The sequence below is a fragment of the Zonotrichia albicollis genome, chromosome 3 (genome assembly GCF_047830755.1).
Source record: "Zonotrichia albicollis isolate bZonAlb1 chromosome 3, bZonAlb1.hap1, whole genome shotgun sequence".
Lineage (NCBI taxonomy): Eukaryota > Metazoa > Chordata > Aves > Passeriformes > Passerellidae > Zonotrichia > Zonotrichia albicollis.
In genome coordinates this window covers 24,960,361-24,987,365 of record NC_133821.1, presented here as the reverse complement: position 1 = coordinate 24,987,365, position 27,005 = coordinate 24,960,361, and the positions used below count along the sequence as shown (strand labels likewise).

Here is a 27,005-nt window from a genome sequence, read left to right as displayed (position 1 = left end):
TGGGGCTCTTTTCTCCTTTCACTGATTGAATAAGCAGGCATTGGGAGGGCATCTTCTGCAAGGAAGTCATGATTCCAGAATCACAGCTCCATGTTTTAGTATGTCCCATTTGGAGCTTGCTTACAGTAAAGGGCATGACTTGTGCCATTCCACAGTGACTAGGAGTGCAATCCACTTGGTAACAGACTGGGAGCTGGACATTGTCCGACTGGAAACCTGCTGGTAGCTGTCCTCAGCTCATGGATTGCTTTCTCTCCCTTTGTGTGACAGCAGCAGCCACAGTTTAATTAGCAGGAATTGTGTGATTCCTGAAGCAATTTTGAAATGTAGATGGTGACTCATGATGCTAGCAAAGTAAAAATAGGAGAAAGCAGCATTTCATCTGTGCAGTGGGCAGCTCTGCAGGAATGGTTTTTAGAGCAGAACTAGATCTGGAACAGAGATTATGCTCACAGCTTTTCCCCTTCCCTACCACAGCCCACTCCATCCCCAAACAGGTCAGCGGTACCTGTCCTGAGAGAGGGTGCCTGGCTGTGCCTGCTGTCCCCACCTCACAGGAAAAGCCTCTTGCAGGCTGAATTCTGTTGTCAGATGGATTGTCCCCTGAAACAGTGGAGTTTTAACTGTTCCTGATGACCTGGGGGCAGTGATGTGTTTGCAGTGTAGCAAGGGTGAATGAAACTCATGGGCCTACCCACATGCAAGAAGAGATTGTCTTAGGTTGCAGGAGTCAGAGAAGAAAGTTGATAATGCTTCAAGTGTGACTGCAATGAAAGTTTTGTTCCTTTCCAGTTTATTGCTGCTTCTCCTGTTTATGTGCATTCCTCCTTGTACTTCGTGCAAGAGTTTATCTGAACTGGTTCTGTGTACTCGTGGTGTGACATTCCATTGCCTTTGGTATTTATAAAGGTGTTAGTAACCAAGCTCACAGAGTATCCTCTGCAGCCCCAGCTGAAGTGAGGCCCTGGCTGTGCTCAGTGTTTCTCTCACTGGCATTTCCAGCCCCACACGGTGCTGTGCTCTCTTCATCCTGTGCTGCTGGTTTTGTTCTGTCCTTGTGGCTGCGTGGCCTGGATCCCTTTTGGATAGAAGGGTTGGGGCAGGAGTTCCTGGTGACCTGCTGAGGGTGTTTCCCTGCAATCAGGAGGTCTCAGCTGGCCCAGGACTGTCTGATGGCAGCAGTTTTGTACTTCAGACACATCTCCTAGGGAGCTGGGGCTGTTTGACAAGGGGAACATCAAACCTTGGATGGCACTTGCTGTTGTTCGAGCTATCTTCACTGACCAGATTTTTAATATGGTTTTCTGATCCTCATTCTCCTCATTAAACTGCTTGTTTCTGTAATAATAGTAAAAATCCAGTCCAGTGAATCCTGGTTAACTTTTTTGCTATGTCAATGCACCTTCTGTTCCTACCTCTTGCTAGCAAGAAGCATCACGATCCCTGACATGTTTCAACAGTATCTGAGGGATTTTAATTCTGTATAAACTGTTAAAACAATACAGCTGTTGTGCTGTTCAGTTGCTTTTTACATTAATGCTAGAATCATAGAATTGTTACCCTCTAGAATACAGAAGTTAATGTTGCAATAATTAATATTCTTGGTTGGAATGGAATGGGGAGTTTAAGTCTAGATAAGCCTGGGATTACAGCAAGAGAATAGAAGTTTTAAATGCCTAATTCCTGCTGAGTTTTCTGAACTCATGGTTTGATCTCCCTTCCCTAGAACTAGTTTTACACCCAGCAGTAATCCTGTTATGGATGATCACTGCTGTAAAATAAACCACATCCATAGCATTGAGTTTTGAACTGATACTTCAAATATCTAATCCAGGCATAGGATTTGAACATGTATTGTAGCAATTGTGTGCCTCAACACACCCTGTCTGCTTGTCCAGGCGCTCCAGGTGGATGTGATGGGGTCACATTCTAATCTTGTCGTGTGTTTCACTGCAGGCTGGTTACTTCAGATGTGGCTTTTTACACTGGAAACCTTCAAGCTTTGAAAGGCCTTAACAACTTAGATCTAAACATGGCTGAAATCTGGGAGCAGAAGAGGTGATAATCCATTGGGAGCAGTCACTTGGCTCTGACAACAGACTGACTCTTCTAAGCAGCGTGACATGGTGAGGTGAATGCTTGAGCCCAGAGCCCCAGGAAGGGCAGGATTGAGTCGGGGAGCTTAGACTCAGAGGGAGCTGCAGGGAGAGATCCTTCCAGTGTCCTTCAGCAAGAAACAAGTGATCAGCTGTCTGTGCAATGTTTTTTCATTCTCTCTGGAAACAGACTCAGGTTTCTTTGGACCAAATCCAAAAGAACACATAGCTGTAACACAGCTGTAGTTGTCTAGAATGCTCTGTATATCTTTATATTAAAAAGATGCTTTGCATTTCTTCTAGTGCAATGAAATTCACATGGTGTCCCACCTTATTTAATGATGGTACAATATAAAAATCTTGCAGTTGGAACTCTGTAGAAAATGTTTTTCTCTATGAAACTATGCTGTTCTAAAATTTATTTTTTTACAGAACTTTATATAAATAAATGTCTTTTGATTGCTCGCATATAGGATTCAGCTTTGTTAGGGAGCAGTCTTGTTCCAGGGGATTTCTCAGGGCCTAAAATCTGAAGACAAGATTTTCTAAGCAAGGGCCAGTTCCTCAAAGCTGTTCCTGTGGGGGAGAGGAGTGACCTGACCCTGGTTGGCAGTGACAGGGTAGCAGTGGGGGAAGTGGGAGGTGGGAAGAAAGCTGGTGTAAGGATGGCCACCTCCAGCTGCCCAACACCTCTGCCAGAGGGGAGGGACAGGGACACAAAGAACGGGCAGGAAGAATTTTAAAGTTTTTAGGCTGCTTATAAAAGGCTGCACCATTAAGGAGAGTGCAGCTGAAATCCATCTCTTTTGGAGTTTTTAATCCTACCTTTAACAGACTGGAGGCTGCCAGTGCTCAGTACAAGTGCCTGTGATTCTCACCTCACCCCTCTGTACCTGACCCCAGTCGAGTGCCTAACCCTGAGATGATCATGTCTGATGGAATGGTCTCTGCTGCAGTGTGTGTGTGCCTGTGGTGCCCTCAACCAGGCGTGCTGACCTGGTAGCATAACACGTGTCATTCATTGTCAGTCAAAATAAAGCTCTAAAATCACAGTTGTTTTTAAAGACCAACTTCTTTAATGATACATACCAGTGTTATACTAAGCTTATAAAATAAAGTTGTCTGCATGTAAATACAAGAGAAACATTAAGAAATCAATAGTGATCAGGACAGGGATTTCGATTCCTGTACAAATTTAGAAACTCAAGAGGAGATAAATTAACATACATGGCTGTGACAATATCAACATAGGTGTCGTCAACGTGATCCATTTATTGAAAAAAAAAGGGCAGATCAAAGATTAAGATATTGACAGGAGATCCAGTCTTAAATGGGATGTGAAAAAGCAAAGACCACACGTGGCTACTGAGGCATTTTTCTCAAGTATTGGATTCTTTGGGCAAGTTTGGAACACGGATGATTCCCACTCTCACGATACGGAAATGGAGGTATTGACAGCCTTACCCCAGTACCTCGACATACAACTGGGATAGGACATCCCACTTGTAGTTTGGGGGGGTTGAAGAGGGCTACAGCTTGTGAGCACATGAAATACAGGGTTTTAAGAGCCTGTTTAGCAGTAGTGAAACTTTTGGTTTTCAACTGTGCCTTCCTAAAATGTCACAGGAGTTGCCAACCATGTTGTCCCACCTGTATTGCTTCACAGCTTTATTTCTGCAGTTACAAGCAATTCAAAACTACTGCATGGTCGAGGGCGAGCCTCTGAACTTCTTATCAAAGAGGATCTGTCCATCTTCCCGCAAGACAAACAGTATTGCACTTCAAGGTTGTATTAACTGAGTTACAGAATCTCTTTAGGACTGAAGCATTACTTATGCACATCCATGGCGCTTATGTGGCTGCTTAAAGATAAGCAAGAGAAATTAATTTTAAATTAATACTGCAGGGTACTGTGAAGATGACAAAGCATAGGCCCTCTGTGTACTTAGATTTCTAATGCTTAAAAGGTTCTTCCACGACAAGGCTGGTTGGGCACAGCAGCCCCAGCCCTGACCGTGCCCTCTCCTGGACTCAGTGGTCCAGGATCCGCAGGTTGCCAGATACAATTTTGTTCTCTAGTAGAGCTCCAGCTGGGATGTCAATCCTGTCACCATGGTTTGCAATGATGATGACTGTTCCCTGGGGAGACAGAAGAGGAAACAAGGGTTCAGAAACCTGTTACCTGTTGATGTGGAAGGAGGGCATAGGTTGTTTGGAGGAGCAGTCAAGTGTCAGCTGTACCACAGCCAGAGCCTGAATGCATTTAGTTGTATTGTTTCTGCATACATATTTGGGGGTCCTTTCTCTCCAGACCAAAGGTTTTAAACAAGCATTACTGGAACCTCTTAATTACCATGCTAGAGCCCATTGGCCTACAAGCTGAACTGGTAACTTAGTTGAAGACATGGTTACTTTAAGGGCTCTTGTCTGCTTGCTTTGAAGTGGAAAAATGTTTCCCCCAGCCCAGGAAGGCTCCTGTTCCAGCTGAACAGCAAATGTGGGGACAGAGGGACAGCTCAGAGCCCACAGCCTGTGCCAGGTGATGCAGTACCACCTTCCACCCCTGGCAGCTGCCAAACTGCCCTAGAGAACTGCAGGTGCTGCCAGGACTATCAAGATCCTAAGGAAGAATTTGAGAGAAACTTGCTCAGCTCCAACATTTACTAATAAATTGAGAACCCCAAAGCGCTGCAAAAGGGCCTGAAAAGGGGTGGTAAGGCCAGCCTGGGAAGGGAGTTGGGACTGAGCCAAAGGGCAGAGGTGGCAGCAGTGTTTGAACAGAGATGTGACATCTGTGGTGCTTTCAAGGTTCATAAATAAATGTCCTCTCAGCCTGGGCCTGCATGGAGCAGCAGCTCTGGCAGCAGCATCCTGCACCCCATCACAAGGGTCACTGTCCAGCCATGGCCTCTGCCATCTCTGGGCCTGTTACCCAACTCCCAGGAGTGCTCCTATGGACTGTGTGTACAGGCACTGCCTCAGGATCAATTGCCAAGGAGCAGAGATCAGTCAGGTTTATTGCAGCAGCATCCCCACTGCACACTCACCTTTAATGAAACATTCTTTCCAAATGTAACATCACCTGAAACCGTGAGATGATCCAGCTCCAGCATATCTGGAATACTTTCAAACCTCCGCAAGTAATCTTGAACCTTTTGGAAAGAGAAAATAAATAAACAGTATTAAAGCCATCCCTGGATTAAGACAAGCATGGGAGAAGCCTCTTGAATACTCTTCAGGAACCTTCCCATAACCTACATCTGCATCAATACAAAAGTTGCTACTTTGTAATTGTGATTTCTTTTAGAAACAAATGTGAGTAGGGGGGCTGCCCCCTAGGGCTGGGCGAGCTCCGGGGAGCTCCCGCAGCCAGCTCAGCTGAGGGCTGCAGGAGCAGCCAGCATGCACAGCCAGTATCTGAATTCTCACAGCCTTCACAAAGAGCAAAAGGGAAGGCCCAGGTGGGCAGAGGTAGATAAATCTCTTTTCACTCAGTTATTGCTATGAGCTGTGTCTTCATTCAGAGCTGAGCACCGGGTGTTTACCTTTGTGAAGGAGCTTCCCAGTTTGACAAGAGGCACTGTTGGGAATTCACGCTTCTCGCTCATGGTTAGAGACCCCGCGTTAAGGCTGTACAAATTGGACATCACGAGCAAGAGATCCGAGGTGGTCTTCACAGGCAGGAAACGACTACGAGGGACGTTTATCCCCAGAGAGTTCTCAAAACTCTTGATAGCAGCACCAACTGCGGTCTCCAGCTGGATAACGTTCAAGCCTCCATCCAGAGTCTGGAAGAGAAAACTCACGTGAACACGTGGAGCAGGTCCTGGCACTCAGAGCTGGAACCCAATGCCCCCAGCCTGGCTCTGTGAGGGAGCAGTGCCTGTTACCCACCCAGAAACTAAAAGTTTGTCTGGGTCAGTGTTCTCTAAACCCTTGCCAGCTGATTACCTTTGGGTTAACAATGATCTCCATGTCAATGGCGTTCTTCTCTTGCAGCCTTTTAATTGCAGACAGAGCTATCCACAAATTGTTGGTATTGAATATTTTGAACTTCGACACAGACTTGAATTCATCCACGTGTGCTTTAGGGACCTGAGCTATCTCCACCAGCCTCAGCTTGTTCTCGTACTGCGTCAGCGTGCCACCCTGCAAGGGGCAAGTGAGAGGGTTTAAGTCCTGTTCATGAGAAGCCAGAGAAATCTTCCCCTCAACACAGGCAGCTGCACTGATCTGTTGGCATTTGATGTTGAACCCCAGAGAAAACACACATCTTGTTTTTAGTAACCAGCTACCAGGTTACTAATTATAGAGCATGTTTAAAGTACAGTCAGGACTGCCCAACAATCATATTTCAGCACTCCAAAATCGTTCATTCCTTTAACAAAGGTTGTTGAGAATATTTTACAAATGCTGCTGTTGTCAAAAGTCACCCTCAGCAGTACTTTGTCAGATGATGGAGCAAAAGGTAAATTAAATCTAAGTATTCTTACAGTGCATTGCTGTGTTTTATAGGGTTAAGTCAGAGCTTCCCAAATGAATACAGAGAAAATCCAAATCTTGTTCTCACATACAAAAGGAGGGAGGCAGAGCACAGTAGCAGGACAAATCACGGCAGGCTACAAGTATTTGATACATGCCATAAACCTCTGAGAAATGCCACTCCTGGTCTTGGTACAAAGCCAGGGGCTAGGGCAGGACCAGGTGGGCAGCTGTGCAATGCAGGGTTGAAAGTGGCTTAGGCAGTTTTCTGAGACACAACTGCTGCATCCCAGCCCTCAATGCTGTTTTCAAGCTTCCAGCTTCTGCCCCCAGTGTATGTGAGAGTTTGGAGAAGGTGCAGAGGTTGTGACCTGCACCCTGCACATCCCTCATGCTTCCAGGCCAGCCCAGGCTGTCCTCATCTGCTGCTGCCCAGAGCACAGATCAAATCTGTTCCATGAATTACAACTTCCTAAACTTGCTGATTTTGTGCATCTCAAATTAGATCTGAGCTGATGTGTTAAATGGTGCCTAAAATAGCTATGAGGAGACTGGGTGTATGCCTGAATCCATGGATTCAGAGGAGGCTGGAGATGGCCACCAACACACTCAGACTCTCACCCATCTCCCTTTACCTTCACATCCGCCCGGGTTTTGTTTGTGACTTCCATGACAAATTCACAGCGTTTTCCATTGGGTGGGTTCATGAGGTGGTTAAGAATGTAAAGGTCCACAGTGGCACCCAAATTATCTATATTGGACACAAAAATATATTCCTTCCCCTCTGCAATGAGGTTGTCCAGCAGCCCAGAGTTGTAGAAGCTGGCGTAGATGTCTCCATGGCCTGGAGGGTACCAGCACTCCGTGTTCTCTCCTGAGTAAGAGACATCCTTGGCTATTGGCAGCAGAGTTTCCTTGTTAATTCTGGGGTACCTGTGAGGACAACGGGTCTTGTTACATCCTCACCAGTGTCAGAATAGCATAAAATAAAAATATTACAGTTAAGGTGCAGCTCCCTGGGCTTCTGGAGGTGTGCTTTTCCTGAGTATTCTGAACTGAAAGACCCTCCCACATTCTGAGCTGTCACTGAGAAGCTACAGAATGCAATCTACTCAAGGATGTAAGGGCACAGTTCTCAGGCCACACTGCAAACCAGCTTTCCTCTGACAGGCAGGCCCAGAGCATATCCAACACCCCTCTGACCCCAACAGCCACCTGGACTAGAGTTCGTTCTCCATAAGGAGAACAACTCCAGAGCCCAAGGATACTAACAGCAAATTCAGGAACTAAGGGGCCAGCAGCCAGTACACCACTATTTGTACATTTCTTGGAAACTGGGGCCCACACAACCCCTCTCCCCAATTTTAATACATTGCCCTTCACTCTACCCAATCCCCTGGGTTCAGTCTCAGCACAAGGCCCAAAAGAGACTGAACACAGGTACAGAAGACACCTCAAACTCAATCCACCCCATTTGGACTATGGAGAAGCTGTTTTCTTCTACCCCAAGTGGAGAAGTCTTTTGATACCTGCTTTGATTAAAAGTATATATCTTCACACGGCTGTGACTGTATTTCTGCAGGATTTTCTTTGTGTCATCGTCTGTGTTGAAGGAATTCATGAGAACCAGAGGAACATCGGTGTTGTAGGATTTGTTTAAATGCTGAGATGGGAAATAAATGGTAAATTCAGCATGTATTATTAGCTTTAACTCCTGACACCTGAGATCTTGGGAGAAAGAAATTAGGTGAAACAGGCTGGAAATAATGAATGCATGAGGAAAAAAAAGAGATGCACTTATGCTACAAAAAGAATAATCAATCAGGTAAAGGAAAATAAATCCTTGTTAGTTGTAAAGATAAGACCCACACTAATTAATGTATCTTCAATTAGTGAATCTTTGTTTTTAAACCTGCATTGAGGTCTAAAATTTGAAACCACAATGCCACAAAATGATCACTTTAAGTTTTAGCTACTGTTGATTACAAAAGGCATGTTTTCCATCGAATCATTGCAGTCTGTCAAGGTGACATTTCCACACTGTCTCTGCACAGAAAGCGCTTCCACATTTTCTTAGCAGACAGAGATGGACAATTGTATCAAGAGCACATTATAAATCAAATGTCACCATGTTAATTATTTGGGAATCTATAGCATGGAGCTGAAATACATAAGAGCATTTCTATGTGCACAACAAAGGCAAAAAAAAAAAAAATCAGAGATCACAGCAGTTTCACTGAAAATAGAAGGGGCAGGTGGAAAAGAGAAAGACCTTTGAGTGAATTTTAAGCTTTGTGTATCAGCTCACCCTCCTCTGCTAGAGCATTTGGGGTCATTACACTTTGGTGGAGTCAGAGACTTCCACAGTGATGCTTTGGAGAAAGGGCTGCATCAGCTGGATGCAAATTTGAGTTTGTCATAGAACCATCTAACTCACATGGGAGAGCCACTCCAAACAGCATCACACTGAGGCAAAAACTGTTGGCACTCCAGAAACCAGGGAGCAGGCACACCCCACCTCCTACTCTAATAACTGTCTGTCTTCCTTATCCGCTCTAAGAGGAATATTCAGCATTAAAAACATAAGCCAAACGTCCTCTCCCAACACCAGCAGCTGTTATTTTCTTCTGCTCTTCTTTCTTCAGAGGAAAATGCCAACAATCTCTTCCAGTGCAAGAGTTTAAATGCATGAAGGAACTTGGAGCTGCTGTGAAAAGCTTTGTTCTAATGCACATAAAAAATCCCTTTTTGAAAAGACAAACTTGCAGCTGGAGGAGTCGGGAACAAGCCCAGGAGTTATCCAGGCCAGACAAGCTCTGCAGTGTGACTGCTTGTGCTCCTGATCCCCCTGTCCAGGCACTGTGCACAGCCTGGGTCACACTTGTGCTGACACATGTGAGGGGCACAGAGCTCAGTCGCTGACTGCACCGTCCCTCTCGTGGGAATTCTCTGCTTCACCCAGCACCAGACCTCGCCTCCCTCTCCTCTTTCTTTTGGCAAGCCCCCACTGGATCCCCCTTAGCAAGCCATGCAGGAGCAGCTCAGTGTGCGCTGGCTGCTGCAGCGTTACCTCGATCTGCTGCACTGTCAGGTCCAGGAAGGTGTTCTCGTTCCGCACCCCGATGAGGCTCTTGGGGCCTTTGCAGCCCATGCTTGTGCCCAAGCCACCATTGAGCTTCACCACCACCAGCTTGTTCAAGACAGAAGCAATGTTATCAGGCAGGCCTCTGGCCTTGATCTTCTCATAGGGCTGGATCTGGGAAAACAAACGAACAAAAAAAAAAAAAACCAAACCCAGCAGTCAGATATTTGGAAAGAAATTGATTTCTCTAAAAACTTTCAAAACTTACAATCTGGTGATAAAACCCACATTTATTCACATGCCTTATGACTTTAAAGAACATCTGCAAAGTGAGTCTACAGTAACTGTTTTGTTATGATACAAATAACCTGGTTTGTTACTATAATGACCTCTTTGCTCAAGAGGTTCTAAAGACTTTGTGACACCAGGCAGCATTAGCTTCATTCAGATGAGAAGTCAGGCCAGTTACACCACTTGTCACAACCCTGTTCCTGCCCTGCAGAAGGGCAGGGGTTTTCCTTGGGGACCATCTGACTCACTGCCCCACGGGATGGCCCCTCTCCCCCTCCAGTCAGGCCACAATTTAAGACCCAGGCCCTACATGCAAGACATGTAACTTTCCTTCCCTGAGCAGCTTAAACTCATAGATTTTTTTGTTTTTTCCCCTCTGAGGTTGTCAAAGGCAACATTCTTGGGAAAATGTTGGTTCTTTAACTCAGTCTACACTGATTCTCATTCCAGCCACTATTCTGATGCAATTTATTTCTCCTGACAGCATGATACAGAGTAGAAGAGAGTTCCCAGTTCTTATTCTGCTCTTTTCAGAATGTGCTCATCCAGCTCATAACAGACCTTACAGGAAGTCTTCTACCTCATTGACAGCTGTTTCCTACGGGTTTAAGAACAGTCTGGGCTACATTTGGGGCTCATGATGGAGAGCAAATTCAGGCTCATAAGAACAGTGTGTCTCACATTAGGAACTGTTGCCTCCTTCCTAAAAGCACCTAAGTCAAAGAAATAATGGTAACAATACCACAGTAAGAATCATGCCAAAACTGTTAGACTAGAATCAATACAATTATCTTTTAACCTGCCCTTTTAGGGATTTTCTTTTGAAGAAAAGCCCTGGTGTTCCAGTGCTGTAGCATTCTAGCTGCTAGAACATTATTTTAATTCTGATAAGGGGTGTGTAAGATCCACAGCTGGTTTCCAAAACCAAGTACATACAGAGTAGTTTTCAGAGCTGTGTTTGCTTTGGGCAAGGGCTGGGGTTCAAATGGAAATTCACACTGCCCTGGAAACAAGAGTCATGTTTCTCACTGGGATACCGGGCGTAGAGAGGACGCCTTGCGCAATTCCAGCATTCTGGGACACCCCGGGCAGCAGATCAGGCAGATCCCCCACAGGAGAGAAATTCTGCCCATGGGATCTGCAAAGCCTATAGGATGCATTGCAAGAGAAGATAACTCCACGTGGAGGTGTCATGGCTGGGACAGAAACAGCACAACAATCCCTGTCATTTCATGAGGACACAAGCAGGAGCTTCCTCCAAACCGCCAAGAACTTTTCAGGAACAGAAGCACACAGAAAGTGGACTCTTGCTGTGCTTGTCTTTTGAAGAAAAGTCCTGGTGTTCCAGTGCTGTAGCATTCTAGCTGCTAGAACATTATTTTAATTATGAGATTATGCTCAGGCTGAAGCACCCTGAAATACTGCTCTTCTCATTAACAAGGAGATGATAAATCCTGGGTTTAATGTCTTGGAGGTGCATCAGGAAGCTCAATGAACATGCTGCTACCAGCAGGACATACAGAGACTTACACTCAGATTTATTGCTTCCCATCCCCTCCAAGGTCAGGAACACCCTGCATTGGACTTGTACATGGATGAAAAACATCTCATCTCAAGCTTTAGCTGGGTGGGATGTGAGTCACATCCATGATGTTCTGACACTGTCTGAACATCCAAAAAAATTATCTCAACTTTCAAGTCTCACTGTGTTCTTCTTGCATCACTCACAAAAAGCAGAAAGTCTGACACACAGTTCAGGGCCAGACTGCCTCAAAAATCATTTGCTTTTGCTAAAGTGCCAACTACCTTTTGATGCTTTCACTATCATGCCTGAAACCAGCTTTTGCAGGATGTTCAGAGTAGAATCCCTGAAGAAGGTAACAGCTCCATCAAGGACTTAGTTCACTGGATGTTTCACCAGTTACAACACAAAATTTATGACTCAGCCTCACTAAATGTTTCAGTTTCTTCTGGCACAGGCATTGGAAACATCAACTTGGCAATAAAGTCCTGGATCTTGAAGGGTCTTTAATTCAGAGAATAACAAATGTCAAAAAGTCAAGTTCCAGCAGGAACGTTGCAGCACCAGGACTGCTGGATGCCAGGGCTATCAATCCAGCAGTTCCAGCCATGTGCAGGCACTGATATGCACAATACCTACAAGCCCATACACAACTGGAGAAGTGCTCCACAGCAATAAAAATCAATTCTTGCTCTAAGGGTTTGGAACTGTGTGCTTGACAAGTAAGTGCTTATGGGGAAATCTTCAGGAAAAGCCAGGGGCAGGAATGCCATGTCTTACAGATGCATGGCTGCAGTGTCACTTGCTTGAGACAGCCTGGCAGCCCTGGTTTGGGACTGCTCTAAGATGACACATGCAGCTTCTTTTGTTTTTCAGCCAATGTCACAGAAGTGATTTCTTGGAACAGCCTGGATGAGGCAATGTTGGGAGTTTGACTAACAGATTCCAGCAGCCCACTCCTACTGCAAGGAGGCTTGCAAGAGTTTGTCAGAGACAGACAGAATGAGCATCAGGGCTGTCACCGTGGGCAGACCGGAAAGGAGGACGCCCCTATTAGTTAATGTGTACTTACAGCCTGAGGAAACATTTACTCAGCACCAAGGGACAGTTCTGGAAACAGCACCACATTAAGAGGTCTCTGCCCTCATGAGACCCCACCTGCAGTGCTGCACCCCAACATGGAGTCCTCAGCACAGGAAATCTGTGGACCTGTTAGAGCAGTGCAGAGGAGAGCCACAAAGGTGATCAGAGAGAGAGAGAACAGCCCTCCTGTGAGCTCAGGGTGGGGAGAGCTGGGGGTGAGCCTGGGGAAGAGGAGCCTTTGGGAGGCCTTACAGCACCTAGAGGGAGCTTACAGAGGAAGAGAGACTCCTTACAGAGGCTGATATGGACAGGAGAAGGAGAATAGTTTCCAACTACAAGAGGTGAGATTTATATCAGATCTTAGGAAGAAGTTCTTTACTCTGAGGGTGGTAAAGCAGAGGAACAGCTCAGCCAGAGAAGCTGTGGCTGCCCCATCCCCAGAGGTGTCCAAGGCCAAGTTCAGTAGGGCTTGGAGCAGCCTGGTCTAGTGGAAGGTGTCCCTGTGCAGGGAAGGGGCGTGGAACAAGACAATTTTTAAGATCCCTTCCAAACCATTCCACAATTCTATGAACCCTTAAAACTTGTTTCCAAAGTTCAAGATTAAGAAGATATTTAGCTTTTGAGTAAGGGCATAACATTCATTCTTTTCCTTCATGATATAGCTCACTGAGGTGACAACCTGAGCTACAGACAAGAATCCAACCTCTGGGGAAGAAAAAAACAAAGGCTCTAATAGACAAGCTCCTTTCACACTCACATTGCTTCAGATGCTCTCTTTACATCCCAGATGAGGTTCTGCATTGCTGTTCTGAGGTTAACTTGATCACTGCAGTTCTCTCAGAGGCCTCCCAGCAGGACTTTGCTATTGCTTCCAATTCAAACAAACAGATGGCTGTAATCTACATCGAGGGGATTAAGTTACACTTGCCATGTCCACATTCTTTACCTCCTCTCCCTGTTAACTGGCACTCTCAGTGAACTTTCTTCTCTGGAGACTGTAACAGTAATGGGTGCTAACTATGCGAGCTATCACTGTAAGCCTTTGGACATATGAAAGCAAAGCATCTGGAAGGAAAAAACAAGTCAGAGGTTTACCAATATAGTGTGAAATGGGTTCAATCTTCTGTTACTGTCATCAGTATAAGCTGTTACACTGAAAACATGGAGGTCAGGGGTGGAATCTCCCATTGCAGAGAAAAACAGGAATACTACAAAGCAATAATTTCTGTTTCAATTTACTGATAGGAGACTTTACTTGTCTTCAGGAAGAAGCAGAAGCTACATTCAGAGGACAAATACAATAGATAACACACTAGATGCCCTATAGAAGTCTCATCAGAAATTCTGCTTCTGCACAGCACCCCCAGCACTGTCCCTTGGCACTGGGCAAATGCCTGAAACACTCTTCCCCACATAAAGGACAAAGCCATATATCCAATAAACTATTCATGTGTGGCAGCAGCTCTCTGGCCACAGAGAGCAGGCACAGACTTTCCCAGACATTGTCCTGGGAAGGGCTGTGAGATCAGAGAACAGAATGAGAAACAATTCTCATCTCCACTTGCTGCACCTGTTGTGCACACGTGAAATGTGTTATGGAGATTGTTCACCAAAGGGGGATTTCTTAATTGGACACTGGATGATGTTTGGATTGATTGACCAATTAGGTCAAAGCTGTATGGGACTGTCTGTAAGGGTTAGGAGCTTCTTACTACTTACAGTAGAAGATAGAACAATGAAACAATTGATCAGCCTTCTGCAATCATGGAGTCAATGCTAATTGTTACCCTTTGGGGAGTCACACAACATTCATGAACTTTTTTAAGCTGTGAAATAAATAAAAAAGCAACAAACCCACACTTGGCAGATGATTTGTGTGCCTGTTTACAGATACACATGTATGTCAGTGTGTTTATACACACAGAGGCACATAGATACCTCAACATATGCCTTTTGCTCTACTAGGGATCAGCTGAAGATTAGACTTGCCAGAATTCCCAGCAGCAAGGCAAGTCTCCAAAACAATCACAGGCAAATAAATACACACTGCAAAGAATTTGGTGCTTTCTAGGCCATGATCCTTGCAGTGTGAAATCGTCCAAGCAGCCAAGCATCCCACCACCTCATAAAACAAGGTCATCCCTACAGGCAATTATAAATCACTTGCAATTATAAAGGACTTGCAAGATTACCAGCAAACACTTCTTCTATACACCAATCCCTGTGCTGTTGTAACAAGAGCAGGAGGAGAATATGCTCTGAGGTTTTATGGGAAAAGAAAACTAAATTGGAACTGAAGCACTCAAACTAAATATGTGTTCACAGATGGATATCTGTCCCAAAGAACTCAGTACTGCAGCCCTTCAGAAGTTATCCCTCTTTAGCCCTCCTAAAAGCTCACACTGTTCTTACCCATACTAGCTAGACGAGTAATTCTGAAATTCTGGTCTTTATGAAATCAACTTTTATTTAATAATTCCATATTGCATACTCCTCAGAAAAGAACAATTTGGGAGAAGATCCCTTGGAATGTGTCTTATGAGGAACCCTCTTCATTTTCCACAGTATGTCCCTAACATGACTGATGCATTAAAAAGGAGGGAGTGGACACAGCAGGGAGAGACAGAAATCATATGGTCAGCAAAAAGGAGAAAGGAAAAAACAAAGAAATTTATCTTTGCTCTCAGTTTTCATAAGCACTCAAACCCACGTCCTGTCGGATCAGGAAGTCCAAGTATCCCTAGAGAAAGGGGTATTCACTGTGAAGTGAAGAAGGCATGGAAGGAAGTTTGTTAGCAGATATTCTGCCCCAGCTCTCTTCTGTGGCACTTACCAACAAGCACAGTTATTTGATTTAGAGTTCATGCTAGGAAGCAAAATTTCACTTCCCGTCATGCATGCATCTCATCAGACCAGAAGTCACCTGATTTTGCAGGTCACTGATTTTGCAGAATTCTTACCTTTCTCTCTCTCATCAAAAGCTATTTTGCTACCTAGCACAGGGACACATTAGAGAATGAGCAGTACAGGCCATAAGGAAATAAGAGAGATACTCTTTCTAATTCTGCCATTCTCCCCTCAGCCCTCTGTGACCTGAAGTTAGTTCATTTTCAGCAGCTTGCCATGCCTGGGAATACCCCATACTTGGGAATATGCCCCCAGTCTATTTCAGAGCCTTGCCACAACCTCCAGTTTGACATCTGCTCCAGATGTCCTACCTGGGTACTTTCAGACCTTCACAGAACTTGTAAATTTTTTCACTGAAGGTGTGCAAAACTTGAAAAATAGACAGCAGCTCTTCCTCTCCACAAAGCACCCATTCACTCACATCACACTTCTGTAATTTAATCCCTTCTCTTGGCACAGGGAACAGTTTATTCCTTTGATTGTCCTAACTACCTTCTTACATATTTAAAAGACCTATCATGCCCCCAGAGTCTCAGCCCCTCTACACTGAAAGAAATCCCCTTTTCTTCAGCCTTCCTTGTAAGTCATCTTATCTAGAACTCCAATTTCCCACCCTGGCCTCTTCATTAAGGGCAGGCTTCTCTCTCCAAAGCAACACTTCGTTCACTGTTACAGTACAGAAAAGAGAGACATCACATGTTTTTGAAGTTAAAAGAAAACACTCAACCTTGGAAAAACCCTAGACTTGCTCTAAAACAGCATCATTCTTCAATGCTTTACAGAGCAGCCCTGCATCTGTTCTGGAAGTGACTGGACAGCCTGCCTTTCATGGGGAACAGAGCCTCGATTGAGGCACACAGAGAGCCTCAGAGAAACCACAGGCCTGGGAGCACACAGAGCTCCTGCAATATGCCAAGATCACTAGGCTGGGAAAAGCAAGAATCCGTAGCACAACTACACCATTCGTTACACAAGAGTCAAAGCACAGCCTAAGGCCACTGATGAATCAGTAAAATGAGGTTAGGTTTAATAGGAAGTATTTATTTCAGTACTAAACAGTGCTGAAAAAATACATAGTGCTTTTTCAGCAGCAGCTCAAATAGGTTATAAGTTACAACAACATAGACAACACTAGGAAATCAGGCTCCAAAACCCCCTACAGTCAACTCCTTGTTCCAGATCCCTCACTTTCGCTGAGCTGCTGCAGGTTATAGAAGTTGCTAAATGAGCTTTATTACCCAGCCCACTTGCCATATGTCCCTTTCAAATTATTAAACATAAAGGATTGCTGGAAACAGTCTCATCTGAGATGTGCAACCCTCTTCTACAGGCAGAAGGGAAATGGGAACAACAAAGGTCCTCCCTACTTCCCCTCTAACACAGGTTTCCTCCAGAGAAGGCACCAAATGGTGAGGTGGCATCTGTCCCATTTTGTTCCCCTGCTCCCAGAACAGCTAACAAAATAATACCAAAGAACTTGACACATATGGTAAGCAGAACCTGATATTCAGGAAGACATACAGCATATGTCAACAAATAATTATTTCTCAGTTAGAACCCAAAGTGTTGTCCTACTTGGTTTTATAGAACCATAGCAGACAGACCCATTCAATGGTGAATACATCATTTGCCTTAAGTAGCAATTATCAGTTTTATTTTCCTTACACACCATCACTTAATCACAACTTACAGAATCTTCTGGAGGTCTCTGGATCTTCCCCCAGTCCACAGATGGTCCCTTTTCTTGTAGAAATCTATGAAATAGCTTCTTAAATCCTTCCAGATCCTTTTTAGTGTGCTACAAAGAAGAAATGCATTAATTAATGCTGGCATTCAATGAGCACCTACTCAATCACAGAAGCATTTCTACAAATTGATGTACAATCTATTCACGAGAGTAATTTCATGAGCACTCAAGTAGATGTGCTAAACTTTAGATAAAATTCCAGAAGTTACCAAAAGCTCATTTTCACTGAAACTCAGAGTACAAAACCAACTTGGATAAACAACAAGTCTTTTGTCATTACAATTTGGCCCAACATTTAAGATAACAGCTTTACCCTCCCTTTCTGTAATCCACTGAAGATTACACAGAACCTTTAATAACTAAAGATGATTAAACACTTAATAACTCCGTCACCCAGTCTAGAGGGAACCGAAAGTCTCCTACTGACATTGTATCCTGGCTACTCTTCCACACAGGATCAGAGCACATCCTAAAAATAAGGATCTGGAGATCTGTGATTTATCTCCATTCTGAGATTTGCCTCAGTGTCCTGCATCCCATTTCTCATGCTCTGAGCAGCACCCAACCCGTGCTCCTTACCTCTATCTCATTTGAGTGTGCGGTCGCAAGGATCTTATCAAGTTCTACTTTCATTGAATACTCCAGCTCCTGTCGAATGACTTCCTGAAACTGTGAGGAGCCAGCTTGAGACATTGCTTGGCTGAAATCTTGAATAAAAATAAAGAAAATTATTTAAAAAAACAACCCAAACTAACTTATTTAGACTACAAACAACCTTCAGTTTTCTTTAAAAAGACTGATAAACTCATAAAATCCAGTCTTGCTTGATCACTGTGCTAGCATTCCAGGAATCTAAAGTTTTTGTTCCTAGTTACTTGGGGAACAGATCTTAAACTGGGCCAAAGAATAATGACTCCTCTTTCAAAACTCAAAAGTACCCCAAAGGACCAATGGTCCATCTCAAGAAGTATCCAAAAATCTGCAGCACTGCACTTCTTTACTAGAGAAGTCACATCCTATCACATCAACACACTTTTATCAAGTGTGAAAAATAAGAATTTTCTTACTGAAAAGTTATGTAGAAGGTATCCCTCTGCTCCACAAGCAAATATAAACATAAGCTTTAATTATTTACACAGTGCACTTTCACAGGATCTTCTGTTTGTTCCAATAAACATTCCCTTACTTTGTCTGAGTATTTTCACACTACAGCATGCATTTCAGTTTCTAAGCAACCTAGAAAATTGGGCTGTCTATCACTTCAGCATTTGTTTTGTTTTTGAGAGTGATAAACTCCACAAACGTGAAAAATACTAAATACACAAATACGCTATAAAGTCCACCCTGCAGAAAGAATCGGGAGAGAACACAACTTTATTTTCCAGCAGAAAGCATTGGAAGCGAGTGTATTCTCAAAAGACATTCTGAGTATGTTCTCTAAAGACCTCAGTTAATTTAATTTCTGCCAAATCCCTTGAGTGATCACTTCCCTGTAACACAGAGAGTGATGCATTGCCAAATATAGCTGGATTTTAGAAATACCCTGAACAGTAGTGCAAAAAAGGGACAGGAGGGAACTTCACAAGCGAACAGAGCAACACTGACAGAAAACATTGTTAGAAGAGGAACCTGCATTTAAAGTCTACTTATTGAGAACATGCATTAAAAGGCTCTTCTATTGAGAATATCTAAGAAAACCAGAAATGGTTCATTTTAATGCAATTTCGATTTTATTTTATTTTTCTAAGCAAAGTATTGCACAGCCTCAGCCTCAGTGACAGTATCTAATCCTTGCTTTGAAGCCCACAGAAGCCATTTTCCTGACTGCACTGTTTTGCAGGTAGGGGAGGGAGAGAAAAAAAAAAAAGACAGACAAGTGCTGCAGTGCACATAGTATGTGTGGTGCAACACGGGAAAACGCCAGCTCAAGATGAACAGTACACTGAACAATAGGTCCTTTTTTAAATCAAATGCTTCATTTAGTAGTAAAAGCAGGTAAGAGTTGAAAGCCTGTTAGGCATATCTTTCCGGGTCAAATGTGTGAAAACACAGGCAGCTCTCCACCAGGAAGCACTTTTTCCTAAAGAAAAACAAGGAGGTCTGTATCAGCTCCATGCTTAACACCAAACTGCTACAAGTACTCGCTGCATTCCCTCCCTTCGGGGTGATGCACACGGAAACAATTGCCAGGAGAAGCTTTCACATGTTTCCAATCCTCCCTGCAACATGTTACAATGCACCACTTCTGCTACAACAACAACAGGGGCCATGTCTCGTTTCTGGCCGGCCTGTAACACATCCGAACCTCCCAGAGTGATGCTACACATCTCCTAAGGAACTCTGCAATCCCGAGGCTCGGCAGGGACCTTCAGTCGTGCTCTGGAGCACACTGGGGCTGAGGGAGGCACAGCCAGCCTCCCTGGGCTGCCATGGAATAGGCAAAGATTGTTCTGCTCACATTAGCCAAAAGACTCATGTCTACCAGAAAAAAGCACTTGGAGGCAAAGCAACATCACAAACAAACAGAGATAAAAAGGCATCATAAAAGTAAATATATGTCAATGTCCTGGTTTAGGGGTCTTTTTTTTTTTTTCTGGAATATTCTAAGTTCCTCACAAACAGAATGAGCAAATGCTAAACAGGTTTGATCACCAGCACCCTCACAGGAAAGCAAAGCAGACCTGTTGCTTTTCCCAATACCAGGCACCAGGCACGCCGAGCAGCAGCTGGATGGGACAGCTCTTACTGAACCCCAGCCTGCCAAAGCTGCCACTGCCGTACCCTTCATCAGCAGCGAGGGATATTCAGGCTTTGCATTTAACATTTATCAACTTCTGCAACCCCTCAGCCTCATCCAGAGCCAGGGTGTCAGCACACAGCTGCTCAGGCAGAGCATTCCTAATGCTGTTAGTCCAATTATTATTATTACAGGGAAAGAGAGAGGAAGGATATGGCTGAAGTCCATAAAAACGCGTGCTTGCCTGGTGCAAGAAAAGGATCTATTCTGCATAGGTAAGAATGTGAATTCTGTAACTAAGAGAAGTGACAGCTCTTCTATTCACACACGCCACTGTGAGGCAGAGGCTTTGAGCATTTATCTTGGAAATAACCACCAGGACTTGGGCTGCACTCTGTAAACACTCCCCAAAGCAGTACTGGGGCATGATATGAGTGAACGCGGCTCTCGTTGTTCCTGCTGGCCCGCAGAGCTTTTGGGAAGGAGCTGGCATTCACACATCCCAGCCTCAGCTGGCAGAAAGACAACTGCAGTCCTTTAACACAAACTGCAGCTGAATTTCACAGCCTGGGTGAAGGCTGATTTCCCTTCCCACCCAGCAGCAACAAGGAAGTTGAAAGGCCAGTGCAACTGCATATCTGAAAGCAATTCTTCCCTGCAGGTAACTAAAATTTCCTAAGGCCATAATGAAAAGTAGTTACTGTGCCTCTAACAATCAGATGGAGGCTGGGGTGCTGGATAACCACAGGAAGAGATTTCCAAGGATACACGTGGCCATAAAATCCCAAATAATGTTAAAAGAAATGCCTCTTCCAAACTGTTTCGCAATCAATGCCTCATATTTCAGCCCAAGCCCACTTTTATGAAACCAGTGTTCTTGAACACTCATCAGACGTATGAAAAGGGTGGGATAGGGTAGTGGAAGACTCTTGGGGGACCTGCCCACACAGGAAATGAGCACAGACCAGAAGAGCATGACTAAATAGCTGAGACTTCGGAGAACACTGGGCTTTGCAAAAACAACCACACAGGATATGTCACATTAATGCCTTTGGTAGAAAGTGTTCCCCCAAGCAGCAGAGACAGGACGGCACTTCAGTCAAGTTCATGGTGGTGTTTGATGCATGGAGAATTTCACTCCAACCCTCCTGCCCCCACCCACTGTTATTTCTAGCAGGCTTTTGTGCTTTGCTCTCTGGCCCCTGCCCTCACAACACGAGCTACAGCACACAGAAGAGTACCGGCAGGTTTATGATGCCTAATTTTATAACTGATGTGTAAAAAAACAAATAATGGTATATCAGAGCAAGCTAATAGAAAGGAGGACTTTGTACACTACCAGAAACAACACAAGGGGCAGATCTCCTCTTGTTCTCCTGCACAAGAACAGAACAGTGGTCACATCTTACTGAGGGGCTTGCACATATTTCCTTTCTGCTGTCCTTCCTCTTATTCCACATTAAAGGCAGAGAAAAATGTTAAGATTGATGAATTTTGTTCATTAATCCACGCAGAAGAGAACTTCACTGCCTTGGTACTACAAGGAGGCAGCACAGGAGGGAGTTGTGGGACAAGTCAAGCAAGAACCTCTCTAATGAAAAAGTAGGGAATCTCTTGGGCTGAGGGTTATGAATTGTGATTACTTTTACAGCCCAAGTAAGTATACAAAAAGACCTACAGCAGAAAATTATTTAGGTCTCCCTGGAGCCACAGTAATGCATAAAAACCAAGAGGGGTGGCCAGTAAGTTACAACACTCAGCTAAACTTTAAATGCTCTACCCTTGAACTCTGTGCTCAGGGTACAGAGTGAATGCCTTAACTTCCAATGATTCCGCTTAAAGTTCAAGGCAATTTTTATCTCTGGCAGGGATAAAAGTCTGTCTCTTTAAATACCCACACTATAATGTGCAATGCTAACAAACACTACTTTGAATTTTAGAACTGAGCATACCCACTCAGCCTCTACAAACATTTTCCTACTACCAGAGGCAAAATTTGCCAACACAGGCAGGACTGAAGCATACGTGAAGTGAAACCTTTATGCCCTGACTCTTCTTGACAGATGAGCACATTAGCCTGAGCTAACTCAGAAATTTGCAACCTGGGAAGCTGCTCTGCCAGCTGCACACACCAAGAATTTAGGTGTTACAGTCAGACACAGCTGAATTTCCCAGTTTAGCAGATGATCCACACGCTAAAAATATCATTTGACATGACAACATGTTTTAGTACTATTGGCCTGGCCAAAGAGTATCTAAAGAGTGAATGGTTTGGGGGTTTTTTTTAAGGCTTCCAGGATTGTCAAATCTCTGGTAATATTTTAAAAACCAATTACGATCATTACATAGGTTGCTACAGCTTTCTGTTCCAGAAATAACAGCACTTCTCTGCAAGATGGCTACCTTCAGCAGTAGTCTGAGATAAGCCAATTCTATTTTAAAAGAACAATTAGCAATATGTTTTCCTAATCAACTTCACAAGGGCTTATCTTGATAACTTTCAGAGTGGCCGGTTGAGCAACGTGCTGGCAGCACTTTCCTCCTGCAGCTGCCTGCCTTCTGCCCAGGTGTCACAGGGCATTTCCAGACAGGTGATGCCTCCACACAGCCACCATTGTCCAGCCCCGGACACCCACTCTGGGACGGACACTGATTTCCCAGAGCCTGCCAAGGCCCTCAGTTGCCTGCAACACCCAAGTCTGTATAGCAAACGACGGGCTCGTGTTCCTTCTGCAGGCAGCATGCCATTTGTTGATAGGCCTGCGTGGATTTATATTAAGGAACCCTATAGGCACGTATTTAATTACAAAAAAAAAGCACACCCGCACCACGAGGAATATAGGAAAACAGGGGAAGAAAACTGCAAAGGCAATGCACCAAAGTAATTTTTCTTCCCAAAATGACCTCTTGCGGGCTGGTTCCCTGTTTCACAGGGAATCCAAAACTCAGACCACGTACACACAAACACTCACACATGCGGAGAGGAGTAAAGGAGAGCGCCGGAGCCTACCGGGATCAAAAAACGCCAAAAACACACTCAAGCCTCAAGGGGAAAAAATAAAAAAAAAAAAAAAAAAAAAAAAAAAAGGAAATGAAAGAAAAAAGATAAAAAAAGCGAAGACGTTCAGCCTCGGCATGCATCCTCCCACAACTTTGCCAGACGGCTCAGCGGACAGGGGCGATTTGTGCTGGCGAGGTCCCGCAGGATCCCCCAGCCCCTGCCGCGCACAGCCCCGGGCGCAGCCGCGCCGCCCGGTCCCGCCGTGCGCCCGCACAGCCGAACCGAGCCGGGCCGGGTCACGGATCACGGGCAGGGCTCCGGGGCAGCCCGGGCACATCGCAGCGCGGCGGCTGCCCCCGAGGCACCGGGAGCGCGGACCCAAAACACAGCGCAGCCCCGCGTACGCACGGCAGAGGGGCCGGGAAAAACACAGCGCGTCAGCTTACCTTTCAGGAGAGCCGACATTTTCGCGCTTTAATAAATAAACAAGCACTTGGGTCAACGCGGAGCGCCTCGCTCGGGGGTTCCGCCCCGAAGGGCCGGAGAGCGGCTGCCGCCCCTGCGGAGGCTGCGGCGGGAGAGGCGGCGACCCCGGCCTCGCTGGGAGCTCCCGCCCTGCCGCCCGCCCGCCGCGCTGCCCCTCCGCCGAGCAGTCCCTCCCGGGCCGGCGGGCGGGCGGCGAACCCCGAGCAATTTAAATTTCATCAATGGAAGAGGCGGACCCGCCGCGCCCCGGGTTTCGCCACCCCCGACCCTCCCCTCCCCTCCCCGCCGGGCCGGGCCGCCCACCTCCCCGGGGAGCTCCCGCGCGGCTCCTCCCCGCTCCGGGACGCGATGGGACGGGACAGGCCGGGCCGGGCCGGGCCGGCGCGGCCGCCCCGCGCTCCGCCCGCCCCGCGCGGCCGCCAGGCCGGGGGCGGCCCCGCCGCGCCCCACCGCCGCCCCAGGCCGGGCCGCGCTCGGGAGCCCCTTCCCCCGCCCGGGCCGGGCGGTGCCGGCGGCGGCCGCGCCGAACCCACCTCGTCCTGCGGCACCGCGGGCGGGGGGCGGGGACCCGCCTGCCGCGCGCGCCCCCGCCCACCCCTCCCCCCGCGGCGGGGGCGGGGCCCGCGCCCATCCCGGCGGGCCCCTCGCGCGCCGCTGCCGCCGCCGCCGGAAGTGGGCGGGGCGCGGGAGCCGCCCCCCGGCCCGGAGCGGCGGCCGCGGGAAGCGGGGCGGGAGCGGCAGCCGGGGGGACGCGGGGCCGGCGGAGCGGCCGGGGTACGGCCCCGCTGAAAGGGGGCTCGGGGGCGGCCTCCTCGCCCCGCCGCTCCTGGCAGGCGGTGTAGCCCGGCGGGACTCGGCCGCCTCTTCTCATGCCGCTCTCCGCCTGCGAGAGGGCACGGCCTCGAGCCGCGCCACAGGAGGTTCAGGCGGGCCAGCAAGAGGAGTTTCTGCACAGATAGGGTGGTTCGACACTGGAATGCGCTGCCCGGGGAGGCGGTGCAGTCACCGTCCCTGGAGGTGGCACTCGGTGCCGCGGGCTGACTGACCCGGTGCGCGGTCATAGGCTGGACTCGGTGATCCCAGAGGGCTTTCCCAACCTGACTGATTCTGTGATTCTGTTAAGTATTTCTGATTTGTGGAGTGTACGTGAGTTACAGCATCTCCACCCATGGCTTTCCACCCCGGGTTCATGGCCACATTGGGGTCCGGGGAGGTGCCGGGCGCTGGGAAGCACGCAGGTGCCAGAGGCCAAGCCTCAGCTAGGCTGTGATTTCTCTCTTTGTCAGCTATTTTCCCTATTTTTTCCTGCAGACACTTCCCAGCAGTGCTGGGGCTTCCCTGTGCACTGTGGTGACACCAGTCATGGTTGAAGCCACAGTGACCCTGCCTGCCATAAATACCCCCCATCTCCCTGCAGATAAATCACCACCCTGGTTTTTACTCTCTCTTTTGTTTTTAAATCAGCTCTATATGGCCTTGCTTGTATATAAATCACGTGTAATGCATCACTGAATCCCTACACCCACACAGAGTCAAACTGCAGGCCGGTCAAACACACAGTGCCCTGTTGCCATGAGGAGAGGGCTGTGGGAATTGGCAGGGTGCTGCTGAATTCCAGTCTCAAGAGATGGATGGGTGCAGCCTTGCCTGGGATGGGCAGGGCGGTTTTCATCTTCATCCCTCCTGGCTGAAGCTCTCTGTTAAGTTCTCTGGGATAAACCAGGTAACCACCAGGATGAGCCAGTCCATGTGGGGGTGGGATGGCTCACCTCTGCATCTGCCTGTTCTTTGGCTTTCAAGAAAACCAAAAATGCAAAGACCCTGTGAATTTTACATCCCAATCCACTGGACCTGGGAGCATCCCTTTTTATTTTGTACCACTGGACAGTAGAGGGCTCAGTGCATGCTGCTGTCTTCTTGACATCAGGGAAGATGCTCCTCTTTATGCCCTGGATTTACCAGGAAAAAAGTCCTGGATTCACTCCAGAACTTCAGCAAAATCCTGATCCTTTTCTCTAAACATTGATGGGAGTTATCTTAAATGCAAGATCAGCCCCACTCCTGTCTTTCCACTGTTAATTAAAATGCTTTAATTTAAACCTGCCTCTCTCTTCCTACAGCTCAGCTGTGCTATGATGTCACATGCAACACCTGCAAGCCAAACACAACCTGGGTAATCTCTGGATAGGACTGGGCCAACTTTTGTACAGCTGTCCTTTGAAAGGATAATTGCAGGCATGACTTTCAGGGTAATAAGCAGAGATAACTTTTTATCTGCCAGCAATAACATGAATTCCAGTAACCTGTCTCACTGCAGTGGAACCAGGGGAAACCACTCCCTCCTTCACTGCATATTATGGAAGGAAGGGAACAGGCAAGACTGAGCACTGGTGGAGTCAGTCAGTGTCACTGAGGAGGTAACCAGAACCAATCTGTCCAAAACCAGCAAAGTTTGGTGAAGCTCTTGAGCTGGATTAAACTCAGGAGGGGTTTATCTCACAGCACACAGGCAAGCTGCTCGTGCAACAGCAGCCATGGATGCTTGCGGAGCAGTGTCCTGGCAGCCCATCCACCTGCACCAACATCTCAGGTTAAGAGGACTCAGGAATGCCAAAGAGAGGTCTAAATGCCCCAAAGGGCAAAGAACCTTTTGCTCCCCCAGCGCCTGATGTCACCATCTCAGCCAGGGGTTCAGCACCTTCCAGGAACCCGGCGCTGCGTCACAAAGGAACAGCGGGACAGAGGCACCGAACCCAAAGCACTGCCTGGATTTATGTCTCAAAAATAAACTGCCTCGTAAATATGCCTCGTAAACAAAATAAATACAGTGTTAGTGATTTCTTTTGGTCTTACCAACTGAGAAGTTTACACCAGTGCAAGACGCTGCCAAAAGTACTGGTCTTGTCCCCTGCCTTACTCCAGCCCTTCTCCCCATTCCAGTTTTGGGTCAGCACTGGCAGTTTTTGGCTGGGAGAGTTGGCTTTTGGATGGGCTCACTCCTGGTTTGCAGGTGGGTGGTGACAAGGGGAGGTGGAAAAGCCCTTCTGAAGACCCAGCATCACCCTTTTATTTCACTCATTTATTTCTTCCTTGGCTCTTCTTACTGAGTTTCCCACTGAGGACATTTATTTTCCCTCTCTCCTTTGTTTTTCAGCCACTTCATTTATTGCCAATGAACTGACTTGTTTGAGCTGAGAAGGGTCAGCAGATAAAAGAAATCTGTGTATTTGTGGGGGAAAGACAGGGCAAATGCCAAGGAAATATGGCTGGGAGGCAGCTGGAAAGCCAAGGTGTGAACATTTTAATTTACTGAGTAGGGAAGAATAGAAAAATCATTGTTGTTTAAAAATATAAATGGTAACACAGCTGCTTTATGGCCATTTATTTCTTAATTATATTTAATAGTAATATATGCTATAAATAGAGATATATGTATAATATGCATATTACATAATACAAATACAAATACACAATATATAATATTGCAACATGTATATATGCAATAATAAATATATATGTAATGATATGCATATGTGTAGTAATATGTAGATGTGATTTCTGTATCTTATGT

The 27,005-nt window shown here is 46.3% G+C and overlaps 2 protein-coding genes across 5 annotated transcripts in view; one reads left to right on the top strand and one right to left on the bottom strand.

Moving 5' to 3' along the window:
* Window positions 1-3,667, top strand: part of VPS54 (VPS54 subunit of GARP complex) — a 48,678-nt gene extending 45,011 nt beyond the window's left edge. For both annotated transcript variants that reach the window (XM_074536992.1, XM_074536991.1), the window contains one exon: window positions 1,957-3,667. In XM_074536992.1, the coding sequence (XP_074393093.1) occupies window positions 1,957-2,062 (106 nt within the window). In that variant the 3' untranslated portion in view covers window positions 2,063-3,667. The remainder of the gene's footprint in view (window positions 1-1,956) is intronic.
* On the bottom strand, window positions 3,345-24,101 carry UGP2 (UDP-glucose pyrophosphorylase 2). 3 transcript variants are annotated; one of them, XM_074536995.1, is made up of 10 exons: window positions 23,968-24,101; window positions 17,790-17,917; window positions 17,154-17,261; window positions 9,649-9,834; window positions 8,108-8,241; window positions 7,214-7,511; window positions 6,048-6,245; window positions 5,642-5,884; window positions 5,144-5,248; window positions 3,345-4,235 (listed from the first exon to the last, which is right to left on the bottom strand). In XM_074536995.1, the coding sequence occupies exons 2-10, from the start codon at window positions 17,901-17,903 to the stop codon at window positions 4,128-4,130; spliced, it is 1,494 nt and encodes a 497-aa protein (XP_074393096.1). In that variant the 5' UTR covers window positions 17,904-17,917; window positions 23,968-24,101; the 3' UTR covers window positions 3,345-4,127. The 3 variants fall into 3 exon arrangements, with proteins under 3 accessions (XP_074393096.1, XP_074393095.1, XP_074393094.1); XM_074536994.1 differs by lacking the exon at window positions 23,968-24,101 and adding an exon at window positions 23,738-23,872; XM_074536993.1 differs by lacking the exon at window positions 23,968-24,101 and adding an exon at window positions 23,395-23,642.
* Window positions 24,102-27,005: the final 2,904 nt, after the last annotated feature.